At 42.1% G+C, this 26293-nt stretch overlaps 1 protein-coding gene across 2 annotated transcripts; it reads left to right on the forward strand.

Moving 5' to 3' along the window:
- The first annotated feature begins 251 nt into the window (after positions 1-251).
- On the forward strand, positions 252-21750 carry Snrnp48 (small nuclear ribonucleoprotein U11/U12 subunit 48). Of its 2 annotated transcripts, XM_055595200.1 has the most exons (10): positions 252-424; positions 4723-4836; positions 5053-5113; positions 5976-6050; positions 11156-11344; positions 11965-12086; positions 15835-15951; positions 16811-16899; positions 17348-17506; positions 21569-21750. In XM_055595200.1, the coding sequence occupies exons 1-10, from the start codon at positions 272-274 to the stop codon at positions 21615-21617; spliced, it is 1128 nt and encodes a 375-aa protein (XP_055451175.1). In that variant the 5' UTR covers positions 252-271; the 3' UTR covers positions 21618-21750. The 2 variants fall into 2 exon arrangements, with proteins under 2 accessions (XP_055451175.1, XP_055451176.1); XM_055595201.1 differs by lacking the exon at positions 15835-15951.
- The last annotated feature ends 4543 nt before the right edge of the window (positions 21751-26293 follow it).

The raw sequence follows: 26293 nt of genomic DNA on the forward strand, positions 1-26293 counted from the left end.
TTGTGTTGTTATTTAAGCTTTCCTGTCAATGTAAATCACTTTTCCTAAAAAGTGGGGGAACGGTGCTCAAAGATTGGATGCAAGTACAGACCAGGTAGGCAAACGAAGCCAGGTCCGGAAGAGCCCGGAAGACACCTTTCAAAACTACCGCTCCCGCCCCGGCCGCGGCTCTTCCCTATAGGCTGGCACCAACGAGGCCCCGCCCACGGCTCCCAGAAGCCCACGCGCGGCCAGCAGTTCGGCCACTTCCTGCTTGAGGTGCGCTGAGACCATGGACGCCGAGCCGCCCCCTCTGGAGGAGCGCCGTCGGCTGCAGGAGGAGCTGAGCGAGTTCGTGGAGAGCTGCTGCCGGACGCTGGAGGAGGTGACAGCGTCCCTGGGATGGAGCCTGGATCAGCTGGACCCCGGGGACGAGGCGGCGGAGGTGAGGGGCGAGGAGGTGGCCCTGCCTGGCCGGGGCTGTGGGCTTCTCCCCGCGGGGCCCAGGCCTCTCCGAGCGCACCGTCCCGATGCGGTGCAGGGCTGGGCAGGGCTCGCCGGGTGCTTGTCTCGGGGGTGCCGCTGGTCGGTTTGGCGATTCGCTTCGTCATTTGTCATAAGGGTTCCGCACTGCGTTAGTTGTAGTGTCTGGAAAGCTGGGGTCGGGCTCACTTTTCTCTACCTTAAACCCGGACGGACAGTACCGATTCTGGGACGATTAAAGGAAGCCACTAAAGAACGGCAGCCAGCAGCTGACCCTTAAGTGTACTTGAGGGAATTATCCTGACTTTTGTTCTTTTGGGTGCAGGATAAAAGAAATCTACATTGCGCGGTGTTTTCTGTTTCGTTTTAGTTTAGTTTTTGGTTTTTCGAGACAGGGTTTCTCTGTGTAGCCTTGACTGTTCCGGGCTCGCTTTGTAGAGCAGGCTGGTCTCGAACGCACAGAGATCCGTCCGCCTCTGCCTCCCAAAGCGCTGGGACTACTGATGTACGCCACGGCGCCCCGCTGCACGGTGATTTCTTAAACTCTCATCATTTACTGTGATGAAATAACAAGCTTTAAGTCACACGTCAGTGGAAATATTTAAGATGTATTCGATTTACAATAAGCCACTTACTGTTCTAACTTACTGTTAAAGTTAGAGTGGGAATGGAAAGAAACAAACCTGTCACTGTACAAACAAACCTGTACCTTTACAAGTCTGTACAAACAAACCTGTACCTTTACAAGTCTGCTCAGCGTCGCGATACTCACATATGGCACAGCATTACTTCATTTAAAATTCATCATGACCCGCCCAGGTGAGAATGACTGGCAGCATTTTGCAGGTGAAGAAACCAAAACATCAAGGTGGGATTGGCAGCTGGGATTTGAATGCAGGCCTTCTGGCGTCTGAGGGTTTGTGTACTTGATTGCTGTGTAAAAACTCTATGTAAAACCCCCAAATAAGACAGTAAGCCGTGGAGTACGTGATTATCTGATATTCAGTAGAGTAACTGGCTTACAGATCCTGGCAAATGACATTGATAGTTTCTAGGATAGATGCAGTCCAGATAGTTAATCAATTTTTATGTTTCTACAGTAGTGCTTAGTGGACAGCACTCATAGTTTGTGTCCTCGTAGAGCTTATGGTGTCAGGGAGGGAGGTAGAGAGAGGACAGTTATGCTATTGTGTGGCAGAGTCTGTGATTGGTGGAGTTGAAATTTTTGTAGTACTGGTTATTATAGGCTATAGTGGGTCAGTAAAAGTCTGGAAATTTATATTTTTGAGACTGTGCATGGGTGTGTATGGGTGTATGGCTTGGGTTATGGGTCTTTAATTTTTCCCTTGTTTAGGGTCTCCTGTCTTGATATTGCATCCATCAGTTGAGTTGGCCCTGTCCATCTTCTGTCATAGTGGCAGCACTGAAGTTGCAGATACCATATTGACCATATTCTGATATTTTTGCGTGGGTTCTAAGGATTTGAATTTGGGTCCTTATGCTTCCTTTACTAGAAAGAACTCACCAGAAAGAGAAAAAAAAAAGTCAAAACTAAAAAAATAAAATGAGTAGAATTAGCTAGGTGAGGCCTAAAGAAAGCATCCCCACTTAGAAGTCTGCGCTTGAATCATTAGAGAGCTTGAAGTACTTGAGGGTGGCTAAAACATCAGGAGGAGAGCTGGTGACCAGGCGCGGTGGGGTGCGCCTGTAATCCCAGCACCTGTGAGGCAGAGGTGCGTGGCTCTCTGTAATTTGAGCCAGCCTTCCCTACACAATGAGTTCTAGACCAAGCAGGGCTCTTTGCTACAAATGGCCAGGGGAGTGATAATGGCTAGGGGTTAGAGCCTTCTAAAGGTCCTTGTCAGTCATATTAGAGACACTTTATTATTATTATTATTGTTTATTTGTTTTTTAAAATGTGGGCAACAGGGGAGGCATGGACAAATTTTAAGTCAGAACATTCCAAATCACATTTGTGTTTTGGTAAGACGGCTACTAATACTTATTTAGTGCTTGTTATGTACTGGGCCCTACTCAAATGCTTTCTGAATATAAGCTCACATTTATATTTACTTAATCTTCATGATATCTTTGTGAGATGAGAGTCTATTGCTTATTTACAGATGAAGACGCTGACTCAAGGAGAGGTTAATTATGTCACTCAGTTTTTATAGTCAGTAAATGGGAGAGCCGGCGTTTAAAAAATGGCTAGATGGTGGAGAATGGAAGCAGCCATCCTGGAAGCAGAGATAGAGCAATTAGCCATTGTAATCCAGAGAGGGAATGTGACATCTTGACTACAAGTGGCAGTGGGGCTAGAGAGAATGAAGAGGATTTCAGAGACACATAGGAAGGAGTAAGAATGTCAGGACTAGGTGGCTGCTTGGATGTGGGTTATCAGGGAAGAGTCAGTTCTTGCTTGGGCAGGTAGTGCCTTTTACTGAAATGGGAAGCAGGCACATGTGGGTGCTAGGAGGCTTTTGTATCGCTGTGATAAAATACCCAACAAGGCAAGTTAAGAAAGGAAGGCTTGATGATTAGTTTTCACACAGTGCAGAATCACCTGGGCTGGGAGTCTCAGTAAAGAATTGTCTAGATTAGGCTAGCCTCTGGGCAAACCACGGAGAGATTTATTCATTGGGGTAATTAAGGTGGGAAAATTCTCCCTAAAGGTGGACAGCACCAGTTCATGGGCTGGCCCTGTACTAAATTAAAAGGGAAAGTAAGCGGAACGTGTTCCTGCTCTCTGCCCTTACTTGGGGATGTGAATGCCTTTTTCAGGTTTCTCCCACTGTGACTTCCCTTCAGGGTGGACTGTAACCTGGGACTGTGAGCCCAACAAACTCTCCTTTGAGTCGTTCTTGCAGATGTCGCATTGCAGTAGCAGACACAAAACGAGGCTTACAGTGTGAGGCGGCGTCTGTCACCATAGGGAGGTCAGAGGTACCAGAGTGCGAGGCATTTGGCCACGGCATCTGCAGCCAAGAAGAGCAGTGAGTCTTCGTCCTCAGCTCATTTCCTCCTTTTATACGGTTCAGGAGCTCAGCCTAGGGAGTAGTTCCAGCCAGTCTTCAACCTCAGTTAACCTAATCAAGATGATTCTCCATGGACATAGGCCCAGAGGCCCACCTCCCAGGTGATCCTAGATTTTATCAACTTGACAGTTAATATTAACCCTCACATAGACCATGAATATATGTGATTTATTTTTGTTCATGTTGGACTTTTAGTATAAGGTACTTAATAATTAAAAAATTAAAGAAAATTATTGTGTGTGTATGATGTGGAGGTAGGTCAGGACAGTTGTGTGGAATCTGTTTCTCTTACCACCTTTGTGTAGAGTCTAGGGATTGAACTCATGTTGTCAGACTTGCTTGGTGAGTGCCTCATCCGCTGAGCCACCTTGTGGTTCCTAGTATAAGGCAGTAAGAGAGAAACATGGTCTGATGAGATGGATTCGGGAAACTGAAGCGTCGTGAGAGTTGAAGCCAGAATATTGCTAGGAAGCATACTATGGAATGACAGGAGGTTAATGAGTAGAATTACATGAGATGCCAGCACTTAAAAGGGGCAACTGCAGGAGACCAAATAAGAACTAGAGGAGTGGAAAGAACATGGAACATTTATCAAGAGCTAGACATGGTGATGAATGGCCGTAATCCCAGCGCTCGGGAGGCTGAATTAAGACGATTCCTATCAGTTCAAAGCCAGCTTGGGCTACAAAGTAGGAGCCGGTCTCAGACAAAACAAAACAAAGCAAAGGCTGGGAAGGTGGCTCAGTTGATAAAGAGCTTCCTTCTGAAGCATGCGAATCCCCAGAACCAGTAAGAGCTAGGAAAAGTGGTAAAAATACCTGTAACCTCAGTCCTGGAAAAGAAGGTTTCCTGGATAGCCAGTCTAGCCAAATAGGTGAGCTTCAGATTTAGTAGAGAGTGACGGACAGACATCTGATGTTGATCTCTGGCCTCCATATGCACCTTTACACATGTGCCCCTACACACGTATGTACATATGAACTACAAAAAGAGTGTCAAGTTCACCGGGAGTGCCAGGATGACAACAACAACAAAAACAACAACTATGACATGTTCTTTGGCTTCAGTATCAGGAAAGTTGTGGGTGTCAGTGGAGTGGGGGAGGTGAGGAGTGGCTGTTTTTGGTTTTTTTTTTAATACAGACACCCACATTGGAGCAAGGCCCATAAAAGAAGTACTAGACTGTTGTTTAAATACTGTTTTCCCCCATGTTTGATTTTTGCAGGATGAAATCGCCATATGCCCTTATGATTCTAATCATCACATGCCTAAATCATCACTAGCAAAGCACGTGGAGTCTTGCAGATTGAGGAAACTGGGCTATGACAAAGAGGAAGAGGTAGCATTTGTTTATTCCATAATATTATGTAATTCATTCTTTAGTAAGTCAGGAGAATGTATTGTGAGCCTGTGTAGAATAGATAGTACTCTGTCTGACATCACAGATACTATATTTACATTGTGGTATTTTTTATGGCAAAACTTCAAACAGCCAATTGTGCAGTTTTTAAGAATACTAACTAAAGTGTCTGTTTTTGTTCTTTCTACTGTCTAGGATGAAATGTACAATCCTGCTTTTTTCTATGAGAATTTGAAGATTCCTTCAGTTACTTTGAGTAAGTATATTAGATATTAATTGAAAGATAGACTATTTTTGTATTAATTTTTCTCTTTTGAATTAGCAGAAGAATGGGTATTATAGACGTGCTTGTGATTTAGAACCTTAAGGGGATAATAGGATTAATTAAAATACAGTGAAGACACTTTGTTTAATGTAAAAATAGACTGCATTTATGTTAACTGGGAGTGAAGGTCCTGCAAAATTTTGAGTAGTAGCCCAGGCATGGTGGGAAGGCAGAGGCACATGGATCTCTCTGAGTTTAAGGTCAAGCTGGTCTACATAGTGAATAGGACAGCCAGAGTTACATAATAGAGAGAGCCTGTCTTACAAAAACATACAAACAAACAATTACACGGTAGGGTACATGCCTCCCTTCTTGGTTATAACAAAAATATGACCAAAGATATGAGAGAAGGTAGAATCATGATCTGTATAGTGTGACAATATAAGGGCAGACAGAAACGTGGTTCAGTTATTTGCAGTACAAGTTGACCTTGATTGACCTTAAGAAACAATGTCCTGATTCAGATATGTATGTAACTTTTGATGAGATATTGCCCTGTTTACTACCTAAGTTTCTTTATTATTTTTGGTGGTTCTGGAGCTTGAACCTAGAGTCTTTACTTGCCGGTGCAAGCACCCTATCCCCACACTTTAAAATGTAGCTAATATATTTCAAATGGTGTCTGGCCTCTAAGAGATACTGGTTACTAGTTACTTCAGTTTGTGCGTGGTAATCCTGAATGCCTGATTATGTTTTCTGAACTAATTGAAATCTGATCATTTCTTGGGGTGTAGCTAGCTCTGAAGGAATTCTTATTGCATTATAGGGGATGATGCTAATTTTTCTTTTTCAGATAAGGATTCACAGTTTCAGATAATCAAACAAGCTAGAACTGCAGCTGGAAAAGATGGTGATTGTTACAGTCAAAGTAAGTGTTGTTGCAGTTTCAGCTAACTGGTGAATCAAGGTATTTTTTTTCCTCATATGAGCACATGTTATATGTGCTTTTCAAGAAAACTCTTGTGAAATGGTTACATTGGAAAAGGGTCACTTACATTTAACAGAGGGATGGCTTACATTGTTTCTACTTGGATAGCTATTTCTTACTCAGATACTCTGGAGTCTCCGTCAAACACTATCTCAGCCCGGGGTGCTGTTTTGGCATTATCTAATAGCTGTGGTTGCCTTGTGGGTAAGTTTTTGTGTAGTGAATAAGTATACTGGATAAGGGTATCTTGTTTTGTTCTGCTCAGGTGCAAGTACCTGACCTTGAGAGTTTCTTAATATTGAAACGTGATGCATAACATTTAAAGATCAGTCTTCATTGCTGCTCTCAGAACATTCTCTCCCAAGTCTGTAATTGTACCTGTTTTGGATTTGACCTCTTTGAGATTTTGGGTGCCTCTGGAAAAGAAAGCATAAGCATGGTGGTTTACCTGTAGCATCTGTGGGTTTTCTTATGCCTAGCGGGGCTGTTTTAAAATGTTTCTGCCTTGGAATTTGGCAGATTCAAAAATCTAAACAGAAGGAAGTAAGTTAATAAGATTTTAGACTTTTGACTCTGAGTAGGCATTGAGTCAGAGCAACTGGCTCCACTTACCAGTTGTCCTGTGGAAGGTGGAGCGCTCCTTTCTCACTCTTCCTGTGGTTGTGTCTGCAGATTTTCCCTTGTTGAAATTCAGTCTTCCCACTACTGTTCTAAGAAGCTGCTGTGTGCTGTCTGGACTTTATCTCTCCTGAGGTGACTGCAGGTTTAGACTGAAGATTGTTTTGTCCTTGGCCTCTGTGTCTTTCCATAGTTACTTCCAGTAGCCCAAAAACATTTTCCGCTTGTTTGGTTGTCTGGCAGGGTGAGGTCTGGCGGCACATGAGTATTAATAATAATGTGTAGAGGTCCAAGGACAGTGTCAGGGCATCGGTTCTCTCACTCCACAGTGTGGCTTCCAAGGGTTGAATACATGTGGTCAGGCTTCGTGGCAAGCATCTTTAACCAGTGAGCCATCCTGCCAGCCAAAGTACATTTCTAGTATTTCCTTTCAAAACTCACACTTTCATTATCTGTTGGCTTCATCTCAGCTTTTAAATTTGTTACTGATCTGTGATCACTTAAATCTTTTGTGATCTCTCTTATTTTCACTTGTTGGCCCTGTTAACAGACCAGTAGTAATAATTTAGGAGAAAAAAAAAAGTTGTTTTTTTTTTGTTGTTGTTGTTTGTTTGTTTGTTTTTGAGAGGCTTGGCTCTTAACTGGTTTAGATAGATTAATTTGTTTTGGAGTTGAAAGACTATTTGGATCATGTAATCCATTGTCTGTGTTTTACAGATAGGAAAGAAACTGGCAGATAGGGCCAGTTTGATAAAGTTCTTGTGTGTTCTAAAGGTCTTCAGTGCTTTTGTTATTTAGTAATGTTCTTCCGCTGCACCTCTCCCCTTTGTTTCTTTGAGACAGGGTCTCTAGCCCAGGCTGCCCTCAGTCTGACTGTACTCCTGCCTCAGCTGGAGTTCTAGGTTTGTGCCACACATCCAGCTAATCCTTTTGCCTTTTAACACTTCTTTTCCTCAGCAAACTTGTGTTATGTTGGAGAAGTGTTCCCTTCCATATTAGGTCAAGAAGCACAAAGGGAAGAGGCTTACCTTTGCTAGGTAACAGCAAGGCTGACTCCAGAATGAAATTCTGTCTTGTGGCACGGGCTCGTAATTGAGTTCTTCTACTTTGGGTTAGAAATGACAGTGAAAGTTGTGAATGGGGTTCTGGATGATGTCACATCATGTCATTGTGAGCACAAGAGACTGCACATACATGCGCATGTTAGTGCTACTCAGCATTGTTGTCAGTCTAAAGAAGTGCGTGTGCGACCACCCTGCATAAGTGACCTGTGAGCTTTGTTCTGTATCTGGAGCGCAGTGATCTTGTATTGTGAGAATAGACACGGCAAGAGCTAGACTGGGGCTAGCTACATTAATTGGTAGTTACACTATTCAAGAAAAAAAAACCTAATGTGCACCAAGTGTTCTTATGACATGAATGAGTTTTATAGGAGTGAATGATTTAGAAAATGTCAGCTTGTATGAATTTATAGAACTAGACAGTAAGATTTAAGCATTGAACTCAGTTCATCACAGAAACAGTGATTTTGGTCATTTATTATTTTGTGGTACTGGGGCTTGGACTTAGGCATCAAAAAATGACTTGAAACAGTTCTTCAGGAGAGTAGAGAAACTTATTTGATTTTGAAGTCTTCTATCTTAATATTTGATTGCTTTTAATAACTTTTAATGTGATCTGCAACCCTCTTTTAAAAACATGTTTCAATTCCATGTAGAGTTCTACATTGTTTTTTATCAGAATTATCTTTGTGGCCCACTTAAATCTTGGGTATTTTCACACCTTTGGCCTGAGGACAAGAATCTCTTTAACTATCTTCTTAGGGATTTATTTATGTGAACATAAAGCAACAGTCATTTCCTCATCTGATTAATAGTTTAAGGTGCACTAAGATGGAAGTGTTGGCAGTGACTATGTTTTCATTGTGCCTGTTGTGTGAGGTCAAACCTAAACTCTGCTAACCTTCACGCAAAGTGAACAAACAGCCTCGGCCCAGGTGTTTACTTTCTTGGTAGCTACTTTGACCAGTTCTATAACAAAGTTATTAATTTTATCATAAGTTATAATTTTATACTTAGTGGTTTATCTTTTTCCTCCAGTATTAAATACTCATATTGCTGTGAATTTTATGTTGCATACTTGAGATGAGACATGGCCATGATTTGAAACCAGTGTCCTGTAAAAGAATCTTGGAGGGCCAGTTTTTCTCCTCTGGGCCTGGTTTCCTTTATCTAACGTTAGCAGTTGTCTCTGCGGGCACTCAGTTCGTGCATGACTGTCATCACGTTGAGACAGTTCCTTTATGTGTGCTGGGTAAGTTTTCTCGTGAATCGCAAGGGACTAATGAAGAATGCACAGTAAAGTAAGTTAAAGTTTGATTTTGGAGTGATGCGAGATCTGGAGATGGGTAGAGCTGATAGTCTGTACAGTCTGATACAGTGCTCTGAACTGTATAATTGAAAATGATAAGGATGAATTGTAGTTCATTTATATTTTACCACAATTTAAAAGATGACAAAAGAGAGCATGGACTTAAAGCGGTTACAGGATATAAGCCACATGGAAACTTGCACTTTGAAAATTCATGCCTCCTGTAAATGAAGCTTGTTTAGGTGTGCTTATCCTTTTTTTTTTTTTTTTTTTTTTTTTAAATCAGAAATGTTATGAGAGTTTTGAAATGCAGTTTGTTGCTTAACCTTTTCTGTACTTTTTCTTTTTCAGTAATTGGGGTGAGTATAAAGAGGAATTAGGAACCTGAATGTACTCCTTATTTAAAGATATGCAGTATCCTTTTTGCAAATGATATCCTTTTAAAAGTACCACTCAAACTTCTGACTTTATTTCAGTGACTGTCGCTCTTAAAGTCTTGGTTTGGAATTTTGATTGAATTTTAAGAAATTTAAGTATTAATCTCTATCATAAAGAAATTTAAGATTACTACAAGGAAACTTTGAGCTTGATTATTATACTGTTTTCTAAACTTTGTATTTTTCCTGTCAGATTTTTATAGCTTATATTCAAAGTAATTAGGCTTATCAAAGCCAAGCTTGTATTGTATGATTGTGTTTAGCCCCTGGCTGCATAAAATCTTTTGCTAGTGCCTTGGCGTCAGTGTGGTCGACTGATTTAAGAGGGAGTCCATCTTTCCCATTCATTTCCAACCCCTTGACCAGTACCAATGTCCAGGTGTCATTATCTGCATCTGGTAAACCACTGCCGCAGGGCCGCTGCAGCTCTCTCTAGTGTGTGGACAAGTGTGAAGTCACTTCTGTGCTCTTGCTCAACTTCTGTTCCTCTTACCTGAGATGTCAATGAGGTCTGGGGAGAGCTACTGTGAATCCTCACCGGGCTCTGTGCCAGCTTTAGCTCCCTTAGGCTACCCAGCAAACTTTAGCATTCCTCAAGAAGTGATGTTCTCTGTTTGCTTTAGGAAGACTTGTTTTAAGTTGCTTTGTTTACAGTTATACTCATTTTATTTCTTTGAGAATATTTGAATCTCAAAACAATTTTTCTTCCATGTTTTAATACATCATATCAAGGTATTGTATATATTTATTGTTCATTCGTGAGCAGACTTTAGAATGATCTGTAACTATTAGGGACACTGCTGTTACCTTTTCCATTTGATGTATTTAAGCCAGCATACTTCCTCCTTAGGAAACTAAAACAAGTTTAAATTGTCTTTTCCTTGTCTTAGGAAGTTTAGGGTTTCTACTTTAAGAAAAAAACAAAACAAAAAAACAGAGTCTCTCTGTGCAGCCCAGCTTTTCCTCTTGCTGTGTAGGCCTGCCTGTGACTATCCCATCTCCTGAAGACTAAGAGTACCAGTCTTTGCCACCATCATTGGCTTAATTTAAAAAAAAAATTTTTTTATTTCCCCACTTTAGTTATTGGACCTTAATGTTTCATATAAGGATTTTTTTTTAAACTCATTCTTCACAGTCTCTTAATTTGTTTTCAGAAGGACTAAAGTATTTTCAGCTTTTATGAAAAAAGCATATACACAGAAATAATTTCTACTTTTGTAATAGAGGTCGTATTTAAGAAATTATTACACAGAGGTTTTCTTCACATGTTCCTAAGGTGTGTACCAAGTAGTCCTAGCTACTTGAGAAGCTGAGACAGGAGAATCCCTTGAACCCATGAGTCTGCACCAGCATGGCAACATGGCCAGACCTCATCAAAAAGAAAGACAGGTTTTCTGATGCTCGGGGTCTTTTTTCATGGCTATCACTGCCTGACTTGGGCAGTCTGCCCTAACCTTGTTGGAGAGAATAGCAGACATCCATGAAATATGACCATTTACCACATGCATTTTTTCATATGTAAAAGTAGTTTGGGTTAAGATTGTATTGTTATAGCACATGTTTAAGAGTATAAGTCCACATGCTTTATCCATCGTTTACTCTTGTCTTATTTTATCTTAGGAATGTATTCTTCAATGCCTGTTGAAGTTCCTCTGAATCATAAACGATCTGTTTGTGACCTTACCCAAGCAGATCGTCTTGCCCTTTATGATTTTGTCATTGAGGAGACAAAGAAAAAGCGTTCTGGTTCTCAAGTCATTGAAAATGACAGTGATCTGTTTGTAGACTTGGCTGCTAAAGTCAATCAAGGTTTGAAATGAATATGATCTTTTACATTTCTTGTCATTCCATCTCATGAATGTCAGTAAAGTGATTTCATTTTTGGGCCACTTGATGTGGGGTAAGGTGGTTTTGTGTCTCATTTGACATTAGTTAGTAATGAATGGTATTGCTTATGAATGGAGTTTATTCTGACTTCTACTTTAAGCACAATGTTCTGTCAATTATAGAGAGCACCTCTATGCTGAAGAAAAAGAGTGATATAAAATGGTCTGTCTGTGTACATACATTTTGTTTAATCTGGAGAACATTTTGGAATTTTTTTGTATGTTACTTTGAAACATACTAAATAGGATTATTCCTGTTAATTTCTTAATTTAAAAGTGGGGGTAGAGAGATAGATCTTATACGAGCTTATAATGTTCTTGCAGAGGACCCAGGTTCAGTTCTCAGCACCCACATTGGCTGGCTCACTGCTGCCTTAACTCCAGCCCCAGGGGATTAAATGACCTCTTCTGGACTCCCCAGACACCCTCACTCACACGGACAAACCCATAAACGTACACGTTTTACATGTAGTGATATGCATAGACATTATTAAAAATAATTTAAAAGTTTCTAAGGCTGTAATATTCTTATTCTTTCATTAGATAATAGTCGAAAAAGTCCAAAATCTTACCTAGAAATCCTGGCAGAAGTGAGAGATTACAAAAGAAGACGCCAGTCCTATAGAGCTAAGAATGTTCATATAACTAAAAAATCTTATACTGAGGTAAGTTTCACATAATTTTGTAGTGCTTGTGTTGAAAATAAAAATTTCCCATAGTTTTCTAAGTCTGTTTTATGCCCCTGGAGATTTTTTTTCTGAAGTGTCTTGAAAATGCCACACCTGTTTGTCTTTGCCCAGTGCTCGTAAGCCTACCTGTTTTCGTTTCTGGGTGCTAACATAATCTTTGGAGGTTGCATAACCTTTTAGAGACTTTTAGAAAGTGGTACTGGGTTGTGATAAGAGAATAAATCTGAGCTTTTAGCGGCCCTTGGCTTAAGAGGGTTTGTTTGCAATGGTTGGAGAATGGGGTGAGGCTGGGTCTTCATGTCGTCCTCTCTGACCTGGAACTTGCTCTGTAGGCCAGGCTGGCCTTGAGCTCACAGAGATCTTCCGCTTAACTTCTTGAATGCTGGGATTAAAGACATGCACCACCAGGCGCCATTCTTTGGCTTTAGTTTCTACTCTGCTGTTTGTCATTGGCTACGTGTGACTTGCTTTTTATTTTTATTTTATGTAGATGTGTGTGTGCCTGAGTATATGCTCATTGTGTGTGTGTGTGTGTGTGTGTGTGTGTGTGTGTGTGTGTACATAAATATATATATGGGTGCCCATAGAGGCCAGAAGAGTGTGTTGGATCTAGAGCTGGAGTTACAAGTCCTTGTGAGCCAAGGTTTCTCTGTGGAGCCCTGGCTGGCCTCAAACTTAGAGATCTGCCTGCCTGTCCTCCTGAGTGCTAGGAGGAAAGGTGTGTTCCACCATGCCCAGCATTCAGATGCTTAAGAGCATCCAGCCCCCGTTGAGTTTTCATAAATTCTGGGGGAGTCTCCTCCCTCTTTTTATGATAGTACAGCCTTTGCAGGGATATCATGGGAATCTATTAATTAAGATGATTAATGGAAATCCCTGAGTAAATATTAGCTGTCACTTTTTGCATAATTTTTTCAGATTTATTTTTATTTTATGAGTATGAGTATTTTGTTTGCATTTGTGTCAGTGCAGCACATGTATACAATGCCCATGGGGCCGAAGAGTGTGTCAGATCTGCTGGAAATGCAGTTACAGGTGGTTGTGAGCTGCCATGTAGATGCTGGGAACTGAACCCAATCTCTCAACCACTGACTTTCTCCCCAGCTTTTTTTGTAGAAATTTTGATGTGCTCTGCTAAAGATTTAGGCTGAAATTTTTACTAATTCATTCATTGATTCATTCACTGAGATGGGTTCTCTCATTGTAACCCAGAGCTCAGGCTGTCCGCGAGCTCACGGTGTAGCTTAGGGTAGACTCACGCTCAGCAGTTCTTCCTTCCAGCCTCCTGAGTGCTAGGCTTACTGTGTATGAGTGGCCATGCCTAGTGAGAAATGTCTTGATATTTATTGTAAGTCAGTCTGTCTATGATAAAAGCTAGACTTATTAGATGTCATTTAGTGGGGAAGACTGGTGAATTTTTTGGTACATAAATTACTCTATCTAGACCCAGTTTCCATATTAACCTCTTAATTGTTCTATATGATTTCTTTTCTGATTTCAGAGGTTTTTACAGGGTAAGCTCATTTTGTCAGGATTTTATTTTGCTTCATCCAGCATGTCTCTGAAGCTGTCGCTGACATATGTTACCTCCATTCTCTGACACATGTTGCCACTTTATATGAAATGCTCTTTTCTGTCACTTTGAGTCTTGGTAGATGAAAGGTCACTCAGCCCGTTCTGGATGCTTCTGAGTCATTGTTAACACTTTGCCACACACCCAACATGGCTTTTCTTAGAGTACTTTTTATAATTAGAGTATATTTTAGACGTACCTCTCCCAGGGGAAGTGTTTACAGGCCCTCAAATCTTTGGTCATTCTCTAGGTCCCCTCTGGTCTCATATCTTTGGGATCGTGTTGATACTGGTGCTCTTTACCATTTCATGCCTGACCTCTTCTCACGGAAATACTTACATATACTTAAGTGATCAGCATAGTATAAGGAGTTTACATTTCCTTAACTGCCGCCTCCTGCCTCTAGACTTGATCGTCTACCCCATCTTACGGCTTTGTCTCATTTTACCCTTTCCTAGCTTCCATTTCACGCCATATGTACTTTTGGTTTGCTCTGGACTAGGATCTGAATTTTGACAAATTTCAGCAAGAAAGTTACATACTATAGATCTGATGCACAGTAGACTGCCGGGATGTGCAAAGGTGATGGCAGCAAGAGAGCATCTTTAGTGCTCTATGTGCAGTGGTGTTACAGATTGTGCTAAAGTAGGAGTGAGCAGTGGTTGCTTCTTGTTAAAAGGTTAGATCGGTGTGAGGTCTAAGATACCACAGCTCTGAGGAAAAGGGCAGCTTGAAGCTAAGGAAACTCCTGACTGTTTGCTGTGTGGCAGACCTGTGCTAGGTGGGTTCTAGATGGCCTTCAGGGAACCCTGGTAGAGCTATTCAGAGGTAGTCAGACGGGGCTGCTCGAGGTCCTAGAGCTGGAATGTGGCTGCTGCTGTGTGTGGCTCATGCCCTCTACTGGTACAGCCTGGGCTACATTGGGTTTTCCACGGAGAATATATAGTGGTCAAGAAGTGGGAATAAACCATTTCCAGACTAAAAACAAACAACAACAGCAAAAACAAAGCTGAGGGTCTTGGGGGCTGGCTGGGGCTTAGGATTTCTGTGGGAATTGCCAGGTGCTTTCTGTGGCTTCTCCTCTGGTGTCAGAAAGGATTCCCGGGCCTTACTGAGGAGTTTGGCATTGTTCTGTGTTTAGCTTTTGGAGCTATTGAAAGTTTCACTGATGAAGGGGAAAACTACAGGTCCTAACTGTAGTCTCTGTCTCTCTTTTTTCTTTTTAATTTTTATTTTTTAAGACAAGATCTCACTGTGTAGCTCTGGCTTTCCTGAGACTTGCTCTCTGTAGACTAGGCTGGCCTTGAACTTACAGAGACCCACCTAGGATGCCTCTGTCTCCTAAATGCTGGGAGTAAAGTTGTGGGCTACTGTGCCTGGCTCTGTAGTGTCTTCTTTGGTAATTCCCCCTATTTCCTATACTGTGAAACATTTTCTTGGCAGGCAAGAGGGAAATGTCAGTTCTCTTTTGGTGCTGGAAGGACCCTGCTGTTTGAGGTTGCAGTCCCTCCAGTCCAGGTAGCCATTCTGAGCTAGATGTTAGGTGCAGGACTCTCTCTCCCCTCCTACTCTCTGCTTGACTTCATCTGGAGAGTGTCTTTAGACATAGATGGCTCACCCACATTTGATATATGGCCTTTGACACAGCTCCCTGCTAGCTCTCCCCTTCCTCCACCTATATAATATTGAGATACTGTGTTCCCATTCATATGATAGGAGCATGCTGTTTAATGCAAATCAAACATCCTTGAAGTACCTAGTTCTGACCAGTTATGTACACCTATCCTTGGAGGCCCCACTCATTCCTTAAGGGGTATAGCTTTAGTTCTCCAGAATTAAGGTTGAACTAGCTCCCTGAAGTGGTTCCTGGAGTGGTTATTCTCCATCATTCTCATGGCTTTCCAAGCCCTGCACCTTACCTTCTGGTCCTCCTGCCTTCGTAGGCTGATGGGCAACAGCCCCCAGGGGGAAACAGAACCACATTTTGGGTTTTATTTCTGTCTTCTCTGGGACTAGACCTGTGCTTGATAATGTGGGTAAGATAGAAAAGAAACTTTCATGTGGTTCTCCTAGGTTAGGGATTTGATCTTTCTTTGGGAGAGCATCTGTGAAGTAGCTGTAATATTTCATACTGTCTTTCATCTTGTTTAGTTATTAGGCTTTAAATATCATGTGCAGATAGCATCATACAGAAGAGTTACAAAACCACGAACAGGAAGAATTCTGCCCATCTTGACTTGGATCACCTTTGCGGGTGTCTGGCCTTGTGTACGCACCATTTCCACTCACCCCTCAGTACACGAGCCGTTAGGCTTTGCTCTTCTTCGAAAACTCATTGTCTTCTGTTGCCTCTGCTCCTTCTGCAGGTCCTCTCCCTTCCCTCATTGTCCCTGCTTCTGCCTTCATGTCACATGTATTCCATTATTCTATCTTATTTTGTCTTCTTACCCTTTTGTTCTTGACAGTGTCCCACGGTGTAGCTCAGGCTTCTTGAATTGATTTGGTACTGGGATTATAGGCATAGCCACCGTTTGTCCTTTCTGTACATCATTTACTCTCTATTTTGTACCTGTACATATTTTTTTCTTGAATTATTTGAGAGTAAGTTTTATACATCATAATTCTTTATCCCAAAATAGTATTTAATCTAAAATGTATTTCTGGAGACTAAGACTGTTGTCTTGCATAGTCATAGCATAGTTCCAACTTCAAGTTTCACATTGAAGTAATACTGCCATCTACCTTTTATTCATCAGTGTGATCAGTGCCTTTTTAAAAATAGTTCTTAAGTACATGCATCTCGTAGTCCATTTTGTCATAACCCTTTGTAAGTTTTTGAGTAATAACAGTAATTTTTCTTTCACGTTAATTACTTGTATGTGTGGGTGTGTACACATGAGTGCAGGTGCCCAAGGAGGTCAAGAGAGGACTTTAGATCCCCAAGTCTTGAGTTCTGTGTGACTGTGAGCCACCAGCACGGACGCTGGGAACTAAACTTGGTCCTCTGGAAGAGCAACAAGTGCTCATAACCACTGGGCCATCTCTCCAGCCCCTATTTTTCTGGTTTCACGATCTCAAATTTTAGAACAACTTTCTGATCTGACCTTTGGTTTTCACTTCTTCCAAGGTAATTCGGGATGTGATAAAGGTGCACATGGAAGAACTCAGCAACCATTGGCAAGAAGAACAAGGAAGAGCAGAAGATGGTGCTGAAAAGTATGCCATTGTCTTTCCTGATGAAATGCTTGTCCACCTGATTTTATAGTTATATTGGACCTCAGCCATGCACTTGCTTGGTAGTGTGCCTCTCATGTGCTATAACATGGATGTGCAGCAGTATGTGTATGTGGCTTAAAGTAGCTTTTAGCATTTCTAAGACTCTTGGTGACATTCTGTGACTCATTGCTGCTTGTTTATTGTCAGTGCTCAGAACTGCTGTACTTAGAGTCAGGCCGTTGCCAATCTTAGGGATGAGCAGCATGTTAGGGCAGTAGTTATTAAGTAAGACACATTATAGGGACTGTTTGTGTGACTGCTGCCTTTGTGGAATATAAGTCTCTGCGTGTGTATTTAACTCTATATACCATTGGTGTGATACAGACTTAGACCCTAGATGGAGGCCATTGGTGAAAGGAGCTGATGGAAATCCCTTTCTGTACTGCAGGAATGAAGAAAGGCGATCAGCTTCGGTAGACTCTCGACAGTCTGGTGGAAGTTACTTGGATGTTGAAAGTTCACGACATAGAAGGGGTCGGAGTAGGAGCCCACACAAACGAAAAAGAAATAAGGATAAAAATCCTGAGTCAAGGAGAAGGAAAGAGAGGTGAGTGTGTCTATCCCTGAGTCTTTGTTGTAGAATGCAGAAAAATAAATTGTAGGGATAAGTTAAGGTACAGGAATTCTTCATACTCACCATGGTTCAGTTCATAGACTACCCCTATAGGGACATAGTTCCTCATTCTGTGTGCATGATAAAACATTGCCCCCTACCCCTGTAGGACCCAGGCAGACCTTGAACTTGTGATCCTCTTGCCTCTGCCTGCCAAGTAGTTTGGATTGTAGACCTGTACTACCACGTAACCAGCTTGGTGCCTCCCTCCTTTTTAAAAAATTTCTTCTTAACCAGACGTAGGAGAGTAATTTCTGGATGCGGCAGTTAAGTGTTATGGTACTTGCTTAGACCATCTCTGTCCATATTGTCCTCTCATGTTCCTCATTCTTCAAGCTAATTCTTCAGTTCAAGTATTTTTAGGACCAGAGATGTTCCAGTTTTATCAATCAGTTTTACCCTTGTTAGTATTGATAACTAGGAGACATGAATGAATGTTAAATAATAAACAGACCAGTTGAGGTCTAATCTGGTACGCCAGCTGCTTCCTGGGCATCCCCCTGGTTGTAACACTCACCAGGCTCTAGATAAACTGTTCCTCAGTCTGTCCTTCTTGCCTAGTATCCCTGTTGTGGTTAGAGGGATGGCCCTCCCACATTTACCTATGCTGGAAAAGATAGTCATTTACCTACTGCTTACCATCTGGCCAGGCCCAGATTCCTCTCCTTTCGGCCGTCTGCCTCCCTTCTGTTCTCGTTGCTGTCTGTCTAGAGGATAATGGTTGCTGGATGTGTCTCTAACCTTACCTGCTGTGATAGCGCTTCTACACCACTGCCAAGTAAATTCTCTTAACACTCAGCAGCAGCAAAATTCACGTTCCTTTGCATGGCTCTTAGCACTCAGGATTAGTTTCTGCTTGTTTCTTGAACCTTCCATGGCCCATGAAGTGAAGAATCTCTCCTGGGCAGCCTGACTTGCATTTCTCATCCACATCTATGCCATTTTGCCCTGTCTCTTGCTACCTAATTTTAATTCTTTTTATTTTTTTAAGGATTTCTTGGAAACTCGTATCTTTTCTTTTGCTCTTTTACTAGAGCAAAAGGCTCACCTTACCCAGCGTGTAACTGTTTGGCACACTTAGTTCTTCCTTCTCCACTAGAGTCTTAGCTCCTAGAGGGCAGGGTCCATGTCCTACTTAGGACTTTTTGTTGGTGGTGTTTTGTTTCTTTGAGACAGGGTCTCGCTGTGTAGTCCTGGCTGTCCTGGAACTCACTGTGTAGACCAGGCTGGCCTCAAACTCACAGAGATCTGCCTGCCTCCACCTCCCAAGTGCTGGGATTGAAGGTGTGCAACACACTTCTGGCCCTTACTTAGTTTACTGTGGGCAGTGCTGTCAGATAGCAGGCTTTCACATGGCATGTCTTTCCAGGGACACTGGTAGAGGATGTGCCTGTCTCAGTGTATGTGCGCCCAGTGTGCGCAGGTGCCTGTGGAGGCCTGAGGAAGACACTGGATACCCTAGAACGGAAGCTACAGGCACTTGTGTGCTGCTGGGGTGGTGGAACTGACCCTTAATCCTCTGTAAGAACAGTAAATGCTCAAGCCATCTTTCTAGCTCTAGTAAAGCTTTTTGTGTTGGCCTGGCAGCTTTGCTGATCTTTGTGTCATTCGGTCTGTTGTCTAAAGCTAACTGTAGTACAGTTCTCTTCTGAAGGTAACACTTGCTTAGCTCCCCCCTCTGTCTCCACAAATGAACTCTTGCCCGTCTAGCAGAAACTGCACTTTGCCGCTTCTCAGAGGCGACATCCCTAATCAGCCTCTGTAAGCTTACAGTGGGGGTCTTCAGTGTGAACGTGAAGTGGTCTCCTTAGAGGGTTAGCAGTGTGTGAGCAGGAAGCACTTCTTCCTAGAGTAAGCGGACTCCTACAGTCATTCCCGAGATAGACCGAGCTGTACAAAGTTGAGACAGCAGCCAGAATAAGGAAGTCAGACAATGTAATGCTTTTTTCTGTTCCTTTAATGTTCTATTTGAAATGGAATCTTTGCTTATCTAACATTAACATATATTCAGAGTTAATTTTAAAGCAGACCTCTGAAATATAAATCTATTTTGCTTGCCTTTTTTCTTTCTTTTGCTTCTAAGATACCATATACTCCTTCTTCTTTCCTCCCTCCAAATTTCTATATACCCATCCTTGTTGTTTAAAATTCATTGCCTTTTACCCCACTCATTGTTGTTACATGCATGTATATATGTATACATATATACACATAAGGAAGTATTTCTAAATATAGCATGTTTAGTCTGTATGTTACTTGTGTATGTGTTCTCAGGGATGACTGCTTGGTATTGATTGGATAATCAAGTGGTGGCTCTTTGTTCGTAATACTATTTCTTCTGCGCTTAGAATTCCTTATTTGCCTGTAGTTATTTTCTAGGGTTGAGGCCTCATGGCTTTCTCCAGTCTAGTTTGGCATGTCTATTGTTCTTGTCCACGTCCTGTTTAGGCAGTTGTGTTAGAGAGACTTGATGGGAATAGCTTCTGAAATTGCTAGGAGACAAGGCTCTGTCTGGTCCTCTGGACCTTGCAGTCTCGCTGCCCCCTCTTCAGCAGTGCTCTCTGAGTCTTAGGTGTGGGTTTTATGGAAGTGTCCATTGGTACAGGGCTCCACAGCTCTACATTTGATTAGTTGTGGTTTTTTGTAATGGTCGCCCTCTGTTGTAAAGAGTTTTCTTCATGAGGGGGTGTTAACTGTGGGTAGAAGCACACAGATTTTGAGTGCTGTTAGGGATTCTGCTAGTTTAGTAAAGTGGTGGTTGAAGATTCTCTTCCAAGATCGGTGACTTCACTAGCCTTGGGTGCTGGCTAGGGTTCCAGCAGCAAGCATGACTTCCCTCTTGTTGAGCGGTCTCAAGTCCAGTCAGAGAGCTTTTGGTTGCCGACAAGGTATTGTGCACTCCTGCACCCTTACGGCTGCTGTGCCATGCTGGGCGTTGTGGTTCACGGGCATCATAGCGGGACAGGGCTGTTGGTTGCTTCCCTCCTTTGGAAGCTTGCAAGCTGCCTTCTGGTACTATGAAAGCTGGTGCTCAGGGAGAAAGCATTCACTCCCGTCAGTTCCAGCTCGGGCTGTGTCTGAAGTGCATGCTGTCTTCAGCAATAGGGACTTACCTTCCAATAGCAGTAACCTGCAGTGTTTTGCAAGTTTCTTGGACAATCCTGACCAACAGCTCTAAAGAAGGCCTTTCATGCCTGGTGTAGGGCGTTTATTAAGTCGTCTTTGGCTCTTAGAGGGAGCATTGTCAGCTCAGATGAAAAGATTTCATATAATCCATAAACAAGTCTCTCTTTTTTTTAATTTTTAATTTTATTTTTATTAATTACAGTTTATTCACTTTGTATCCCGGCTGTAGCCTCCTCCCCCACCCCCTCCCAATCCCACCCTCCCTCTTCTTCTCCTATGCCTCTCAACAAGTCTCTTTTTAAACAGGTTTGTTTTTAAATAGACTTATATGCATTGTTTTAAATAGACTTATATGTGAGTTTTTTTTAAAGGTAGTTAATAGTATGAGTCCTTATGACTTTTTCAAACATCTTTATTGTCATTTTTACCCTCCTACTTTATTCTGTATTTATCTCCCTTCCCTCCTTAATTAGCACCCCCAATTTTACTTACCTGTATTTTAATCTTGATCTTAATTTAATAAGTGACTTTTCCTTTTTTACTTTTAAAGTATTGTTCAGCTGGAAGTGGTGCTGCACCTTAATCTATAAATTAAAGAGACTTTAATTAAAGTGCCATTAATGTCAGCACTTAGCAGGACAGAGGCAGGTGATATCTGAGTTCAAGGCCAGCCTGGTCTAAATAAATAGTAAGTTCTAGGCTAGGTGAGGCTAGACTGTCTCAAAAAAAAAAAAAAAAAGTATTGTTTAGTTCTAAATGCATGCTTTAACTTATTGTTTATGTCTGGTGAAAATATATTACTGTTGAATTATTACAAAGCTGAAATATTAAAGTGCCTCTCATTTATAACTTTATACTTCTTTATTTCAGGGATGGAGAAAGACATCATAGTCATAAAAGAAGAAAGCAAAAAATATGAACAGAATGTAAATGCATTAATTACACTTATGAATAAATATGCTGGTGTTTTAATTGTAATCTTTACATAGGAGAAAGTGGCTGTTATGATCGTGTAATGCTCATTTTAATAAATGTTTCCAACCATGAGACAAAATTGCACCCTCCATGTTTATGATTTCCTTAGATTTTAATAGATTCATATTACTATTTGTCTCATTGTTTTGGTAATTTATATGTCAGTTTTATTTTTTACAAACCAGTACCAAAATAGATTATAATAAACTATATATTGAAAAATTCTCATTGATAGGAGTTAGAGAGGAGATTCCACCCTAGCAGTGAATGCTTTCTCCTTACACTGGAGAGTTGTATGTAATAGGGGAAACAATCTAAGGGTCTTTCTGAATGGGGAATGGCCTGGCTAAGTAAACTGTGGTGTAATCAGTCAGAGGTTAAATTACTGTACTGGTGTTCAAAGGAATAACCTCAATCTGTGGTCACTTGATAGGTTTTTAAAATGTAATGCTAAAGGGTAATTGCAAGTGGTAGGTATATTTAAGTAAGCATTAGATCCATGTGCAAAAAAAAAAAAAAGCTGTGTTTCATACAGATATATGTATATGATTATATTTTTAAAGGTTCTTTAGAAGCCATTCCAAATTCCTAATTACATGTGGGAAAGGATGTGTTGGGTAGATAAAGGATCGGCAGGTTGGTCAGAGGACACTTTGGCTCTGTCAGTGATACACACTCATGTTTTATTTGATAACCAAATGTTGCTCTCATTTTGTATGTTGTGAATTGTCGAAGTACTGTGTGCACACATCAAAGTGTGCTCATTTAAATACATCCACGGAATGTGACTAGCTTATCTCTGCACAGCCACTACAGAGTCTACAGTGCTCTGCTGCTTGCAAGTTGTACCTCCCCAAATAGTTTCTCTACTCCCAGCCTAGGGTAGCCAGAGCTCTGCTTTCAGTTACTACCAACTAGATTTCTCTTCCTACAGCTCTTGGCAGTGGGATGTCCCGGGGTGAGCTTTGCCTTCTTTCACATGGGGATGTTTTATGTTTATTTGTGTCTTTGAGCCCAGGTTGGCTGTGAATTTGAATTCTGTGTCAGCCTTCCAAGTGCTGGGATTATAGGCATATCGACCATGCTTGGTGACTCCAGGTTTTTGGTATTGATCCTGTGGTGTACGTTGGTAGTGTATTCCTTATTGTTGGTGGACACTACATTCTGCTTTATCTAGAACGTTCAGTTGAGTCCAGTGCATTAAGTGTTAAGCATCCCCCACTTAAATTAGCAGTAGCTTGGATATTTGAAACCCAGTTAAGGATTTCACTTCCAAACAGAAACAGAATCTGCTTTAAATAAATAGTTGACAAAGATTGATTGGCTTTTCATCAGGTTGACAGGTTAGGGTTTGTGCACAAGAGATGGGCTCAGCTCTGCCTTTTTGATTTTCTAATATGTGCTTTTGCTGTGTAGTCCAAGCTGGCCTTGAACTCAACAGCAGTCCTCCCTCAGCCCACCAAGTGGTGGGCTACAGCTGTGCCCACTACACACAGCTGTTCTTCATGTTGGGAGTGACGGCTTTTTAATGCTCAGGTCCACTGAACTCAACTCCTGTATTTATGGAATCGAGGTTCAGAGCATCCTCTCCCTGTCTTTCTTGGTAATGGCATCAGACCTTGTGTGTGCTAAGCCTGAGGTTTTCCACAACAGCATTCGTCCCGGGATTCAAAACCCGAGCTTAGTCAAGTACTCGCCATGTTGAGTCCATCCCAGAACCCATGTCAAAAAAGCCAAGCGTGGTGGCGCCTGTTTATAATCTCAGCTCCAGGGAAGCAGAGGTAGGTGAATCCCTGGGCTTTGCTGGCCTGCCAGCCCAGCTTACATGGTCAGCTCCACATCCACTGAGAAACTGAACAAAAGACAAGGTGCATGGTGCCTGGAGCTTGACCTCTGACCTCCACATGCATACACATAGATGAGAAGGTACATCTACACATACAGAATACAAGGACTTAGGAGTCAGTTAAACTTAGTTATACAGAATTGCTGTTTTTGTGAGTCAAAACCATACAAATTCTTAGCAGTGTAATACTATATGCTCAACTTTTTTTTTTTTTTTAAGTATGATTTCTACCAATTGGGAGAACTGAAGAATAAGACTGGATCACTTATTTAGATACTTTACAAAAAAAAAAAATAAATGGGAAGGGGTGGTGTGGGAGAACTGGGGCGGAGAACAGGACAGAGAAAGGAAAAGAGCTAAGATGTAATTAAAGCTCCCCACAGTCTAGGGCTCCAAGCGCACAGTCAGCTGCTGGAAATGGAATGCAGACGTAGATGACATGAGATCAAGAAATGCTTGGACCAGTCTTCGTACTGTTTGTGCTTCTGACTGCTACGTTATGGGCCACTTGAGAGCGAGGCTTCCGCAACTGTGGCTCCTGTGGCCAGCATCCGGTGGCTGTCCATTTGTTATTTTAGTCGGACAGGAGCATCTTCAGACCCAGCATCTAGCGCTGATTTATGCATTGCTGCTGTTAGTCATTACTGTAGCAGCCCCTCCCCCCAGCCCCTTTATGCACTCTGTGATTAAACCCAAGGTCTTAACACATACGGTAGGCAAGTGCTTTACCGTCAGTCATATCCCAGTATTTCTTGTTGTTTTAAAGAGTCTCACTGGGTAGCCTGGGCTACCCACCAACATTTCCAGTCTCTCACAATATTTTTTTTTCTCCCTGAATTTTGTTAAATGCACTAAGAATAGTGAATGCTCACTATGTACCTAGTAGCCAACATTAGTTTGATGGCACGTGCACAGAAGATGCTAAGGCAGGAAGATGGCTTGAACAAAGGGAAACCTGTGGGTGTGGGTGCTGTATTCTGGGTAACTAGTATTGTATTCTTTTCTTAGGAAGGATGAGGCAAGGTATGGATTCCAGTCACAATAAGGATTTCTCTGGCAGAATGATAAAAGCAGACAAAAGTTGGTTTTAGAGCCAGAAGGTGGCAGGTTCCTCAAATAACTGCTAACCAGAGGCTGGGGCCAAGAGGATTACTTGAGCTGCAAAGGTAGACTAGGTGATATAGTGAGATTGTGTCTTTATTAAACTGAATTTTAAAAACACTGTATAGGTTTAAAAAAAATGCCAAGGGGATAGCAAGAGTTTAAAAACCATGTTGTGTAGCAAGAGGTCTGACAGAGGAAAACTACTGCCTTAATTAATGTTTTTTTAATGTATAGAGGTTAGGACACAACTTGTACTCATGTTCCATGATTTTCTTGACCATCTACAGACCTTTGGGAGGGAAAATAAGCTTAACTCTCGTTTTTAAGGAGAGGATACTGAGAGACCTGGCAAGAGATATGCTCAGGATTATGCGTGAAGGGCAACACTGAAATAGCTCCCACTTCCTGTACTTGAGGCTGCAGTGCAGTGGAGGGCCACTCAGCAGGGCTGGCTCAGTTGAGAGAACCCTCGTTATTCTCTCTCACTCTTCTTCTTGGCTTTCTCAGCAGATCTCACTATGTTGCCCAACTTGGACTTGCAGTCTTGACTCCTGTCTCTAGCCTCCTGAGTAGATGGAGGGGCTGGCTTTGGACATATGCCATCGTGAGCATGTGCTTACCTGGTGAAAGAAATAAAAGTCTTCAAAATATTCCTGGGAAGCAAAGAGAAAAGGCTTTCAGAACATTTCTGAAAGTCTGGGGCCTAACTGATCGTCACGGAGCAGAAGTTTTGGGCACGCGGCTTGCAGTGAATCTGCCGTGAGAACTGCAGAAGGCAGCTGTCCTCTCCTCGTTGAACTCAATTTGTAGCCTAGGTTGGCTTTGAAATCATGCTGATCCTATACCTTGGACTTTGAAATGTTGAGATTATAGGCATGCTCACCATGCCTCGCTAGGAATCATATTAATAATTAACAGTGTTGTTCTATTAATACAATGGTAATAATATTAGTATGAATGAACAGGTGTCATATGTCACACATATTTTCTGTATTATTTTTCTCCATGATGGTAGTACTCATGGTACTCATGGGTTATCTAGCTTTATTGCCCCTTGGGAGTGGAACTATCTCACTGGAGCATGGTGGGCCTACCGGGGGCCACACAAGTGAAGACAGTGACTTCCCCCTCAGCCACATAGGGTCTCCTGAGTCCTTTACCCATCCACAACAGGCCCAGTCTTGCACGGGAAAGTCGTTAAGGCTTGAACAGGCTTTTGCTACATGCCGACTGTGCGGAAGAGTCCCAGGTCACATGTCTGCACTGCCTCCTCCCACTCTAGACATTCACTGTGCCGACCCTGTGTGGCTCATTCCTTCACATCTATCTGCAGCAGACACTGCTGGTCTTGCTTTTCAACTGTTGGAGACAGTTTTCTCTGTGCCTGGCTATGTTGCCATACTGTGGGCCATCTGTGCATTCTTCTGTGCCCACTGTGTGCACAGCTCCAGCCTGGTCCCTTCTTCAGCTTAGGGACATCTGCCTGTCCTGTGGGATTGCTGCTACAACATTTGAGCTATGAGCCTTCTGCCGCTTGTCCTGGGTGACATGAGCACACAGACCCCCTGGAACTGCTGCATTTGTATGACAGTTTCCAACATTTGCCAACGAAGTCAGATGCATACCTCCCTCCTCATCTTCACATCCTCAGGGAGCCCGCGTCCTGTCCC

This window comes from Psammomys obesus, unplaced genomic scaffold (assembly GCF_907164565.1).
Source record: "Psammomys obesus unplaced genomic scaffold, mPsaObe1.curated_primary_1811, whole genome shotgun sequence".
Classification (NCBI taxonomy): domain Eukaryota; kingdom Metazoa; phylum Chordata; class Mammalia; order Rodentia; family Muridae; genus Psammomys; species Psammomys obesus.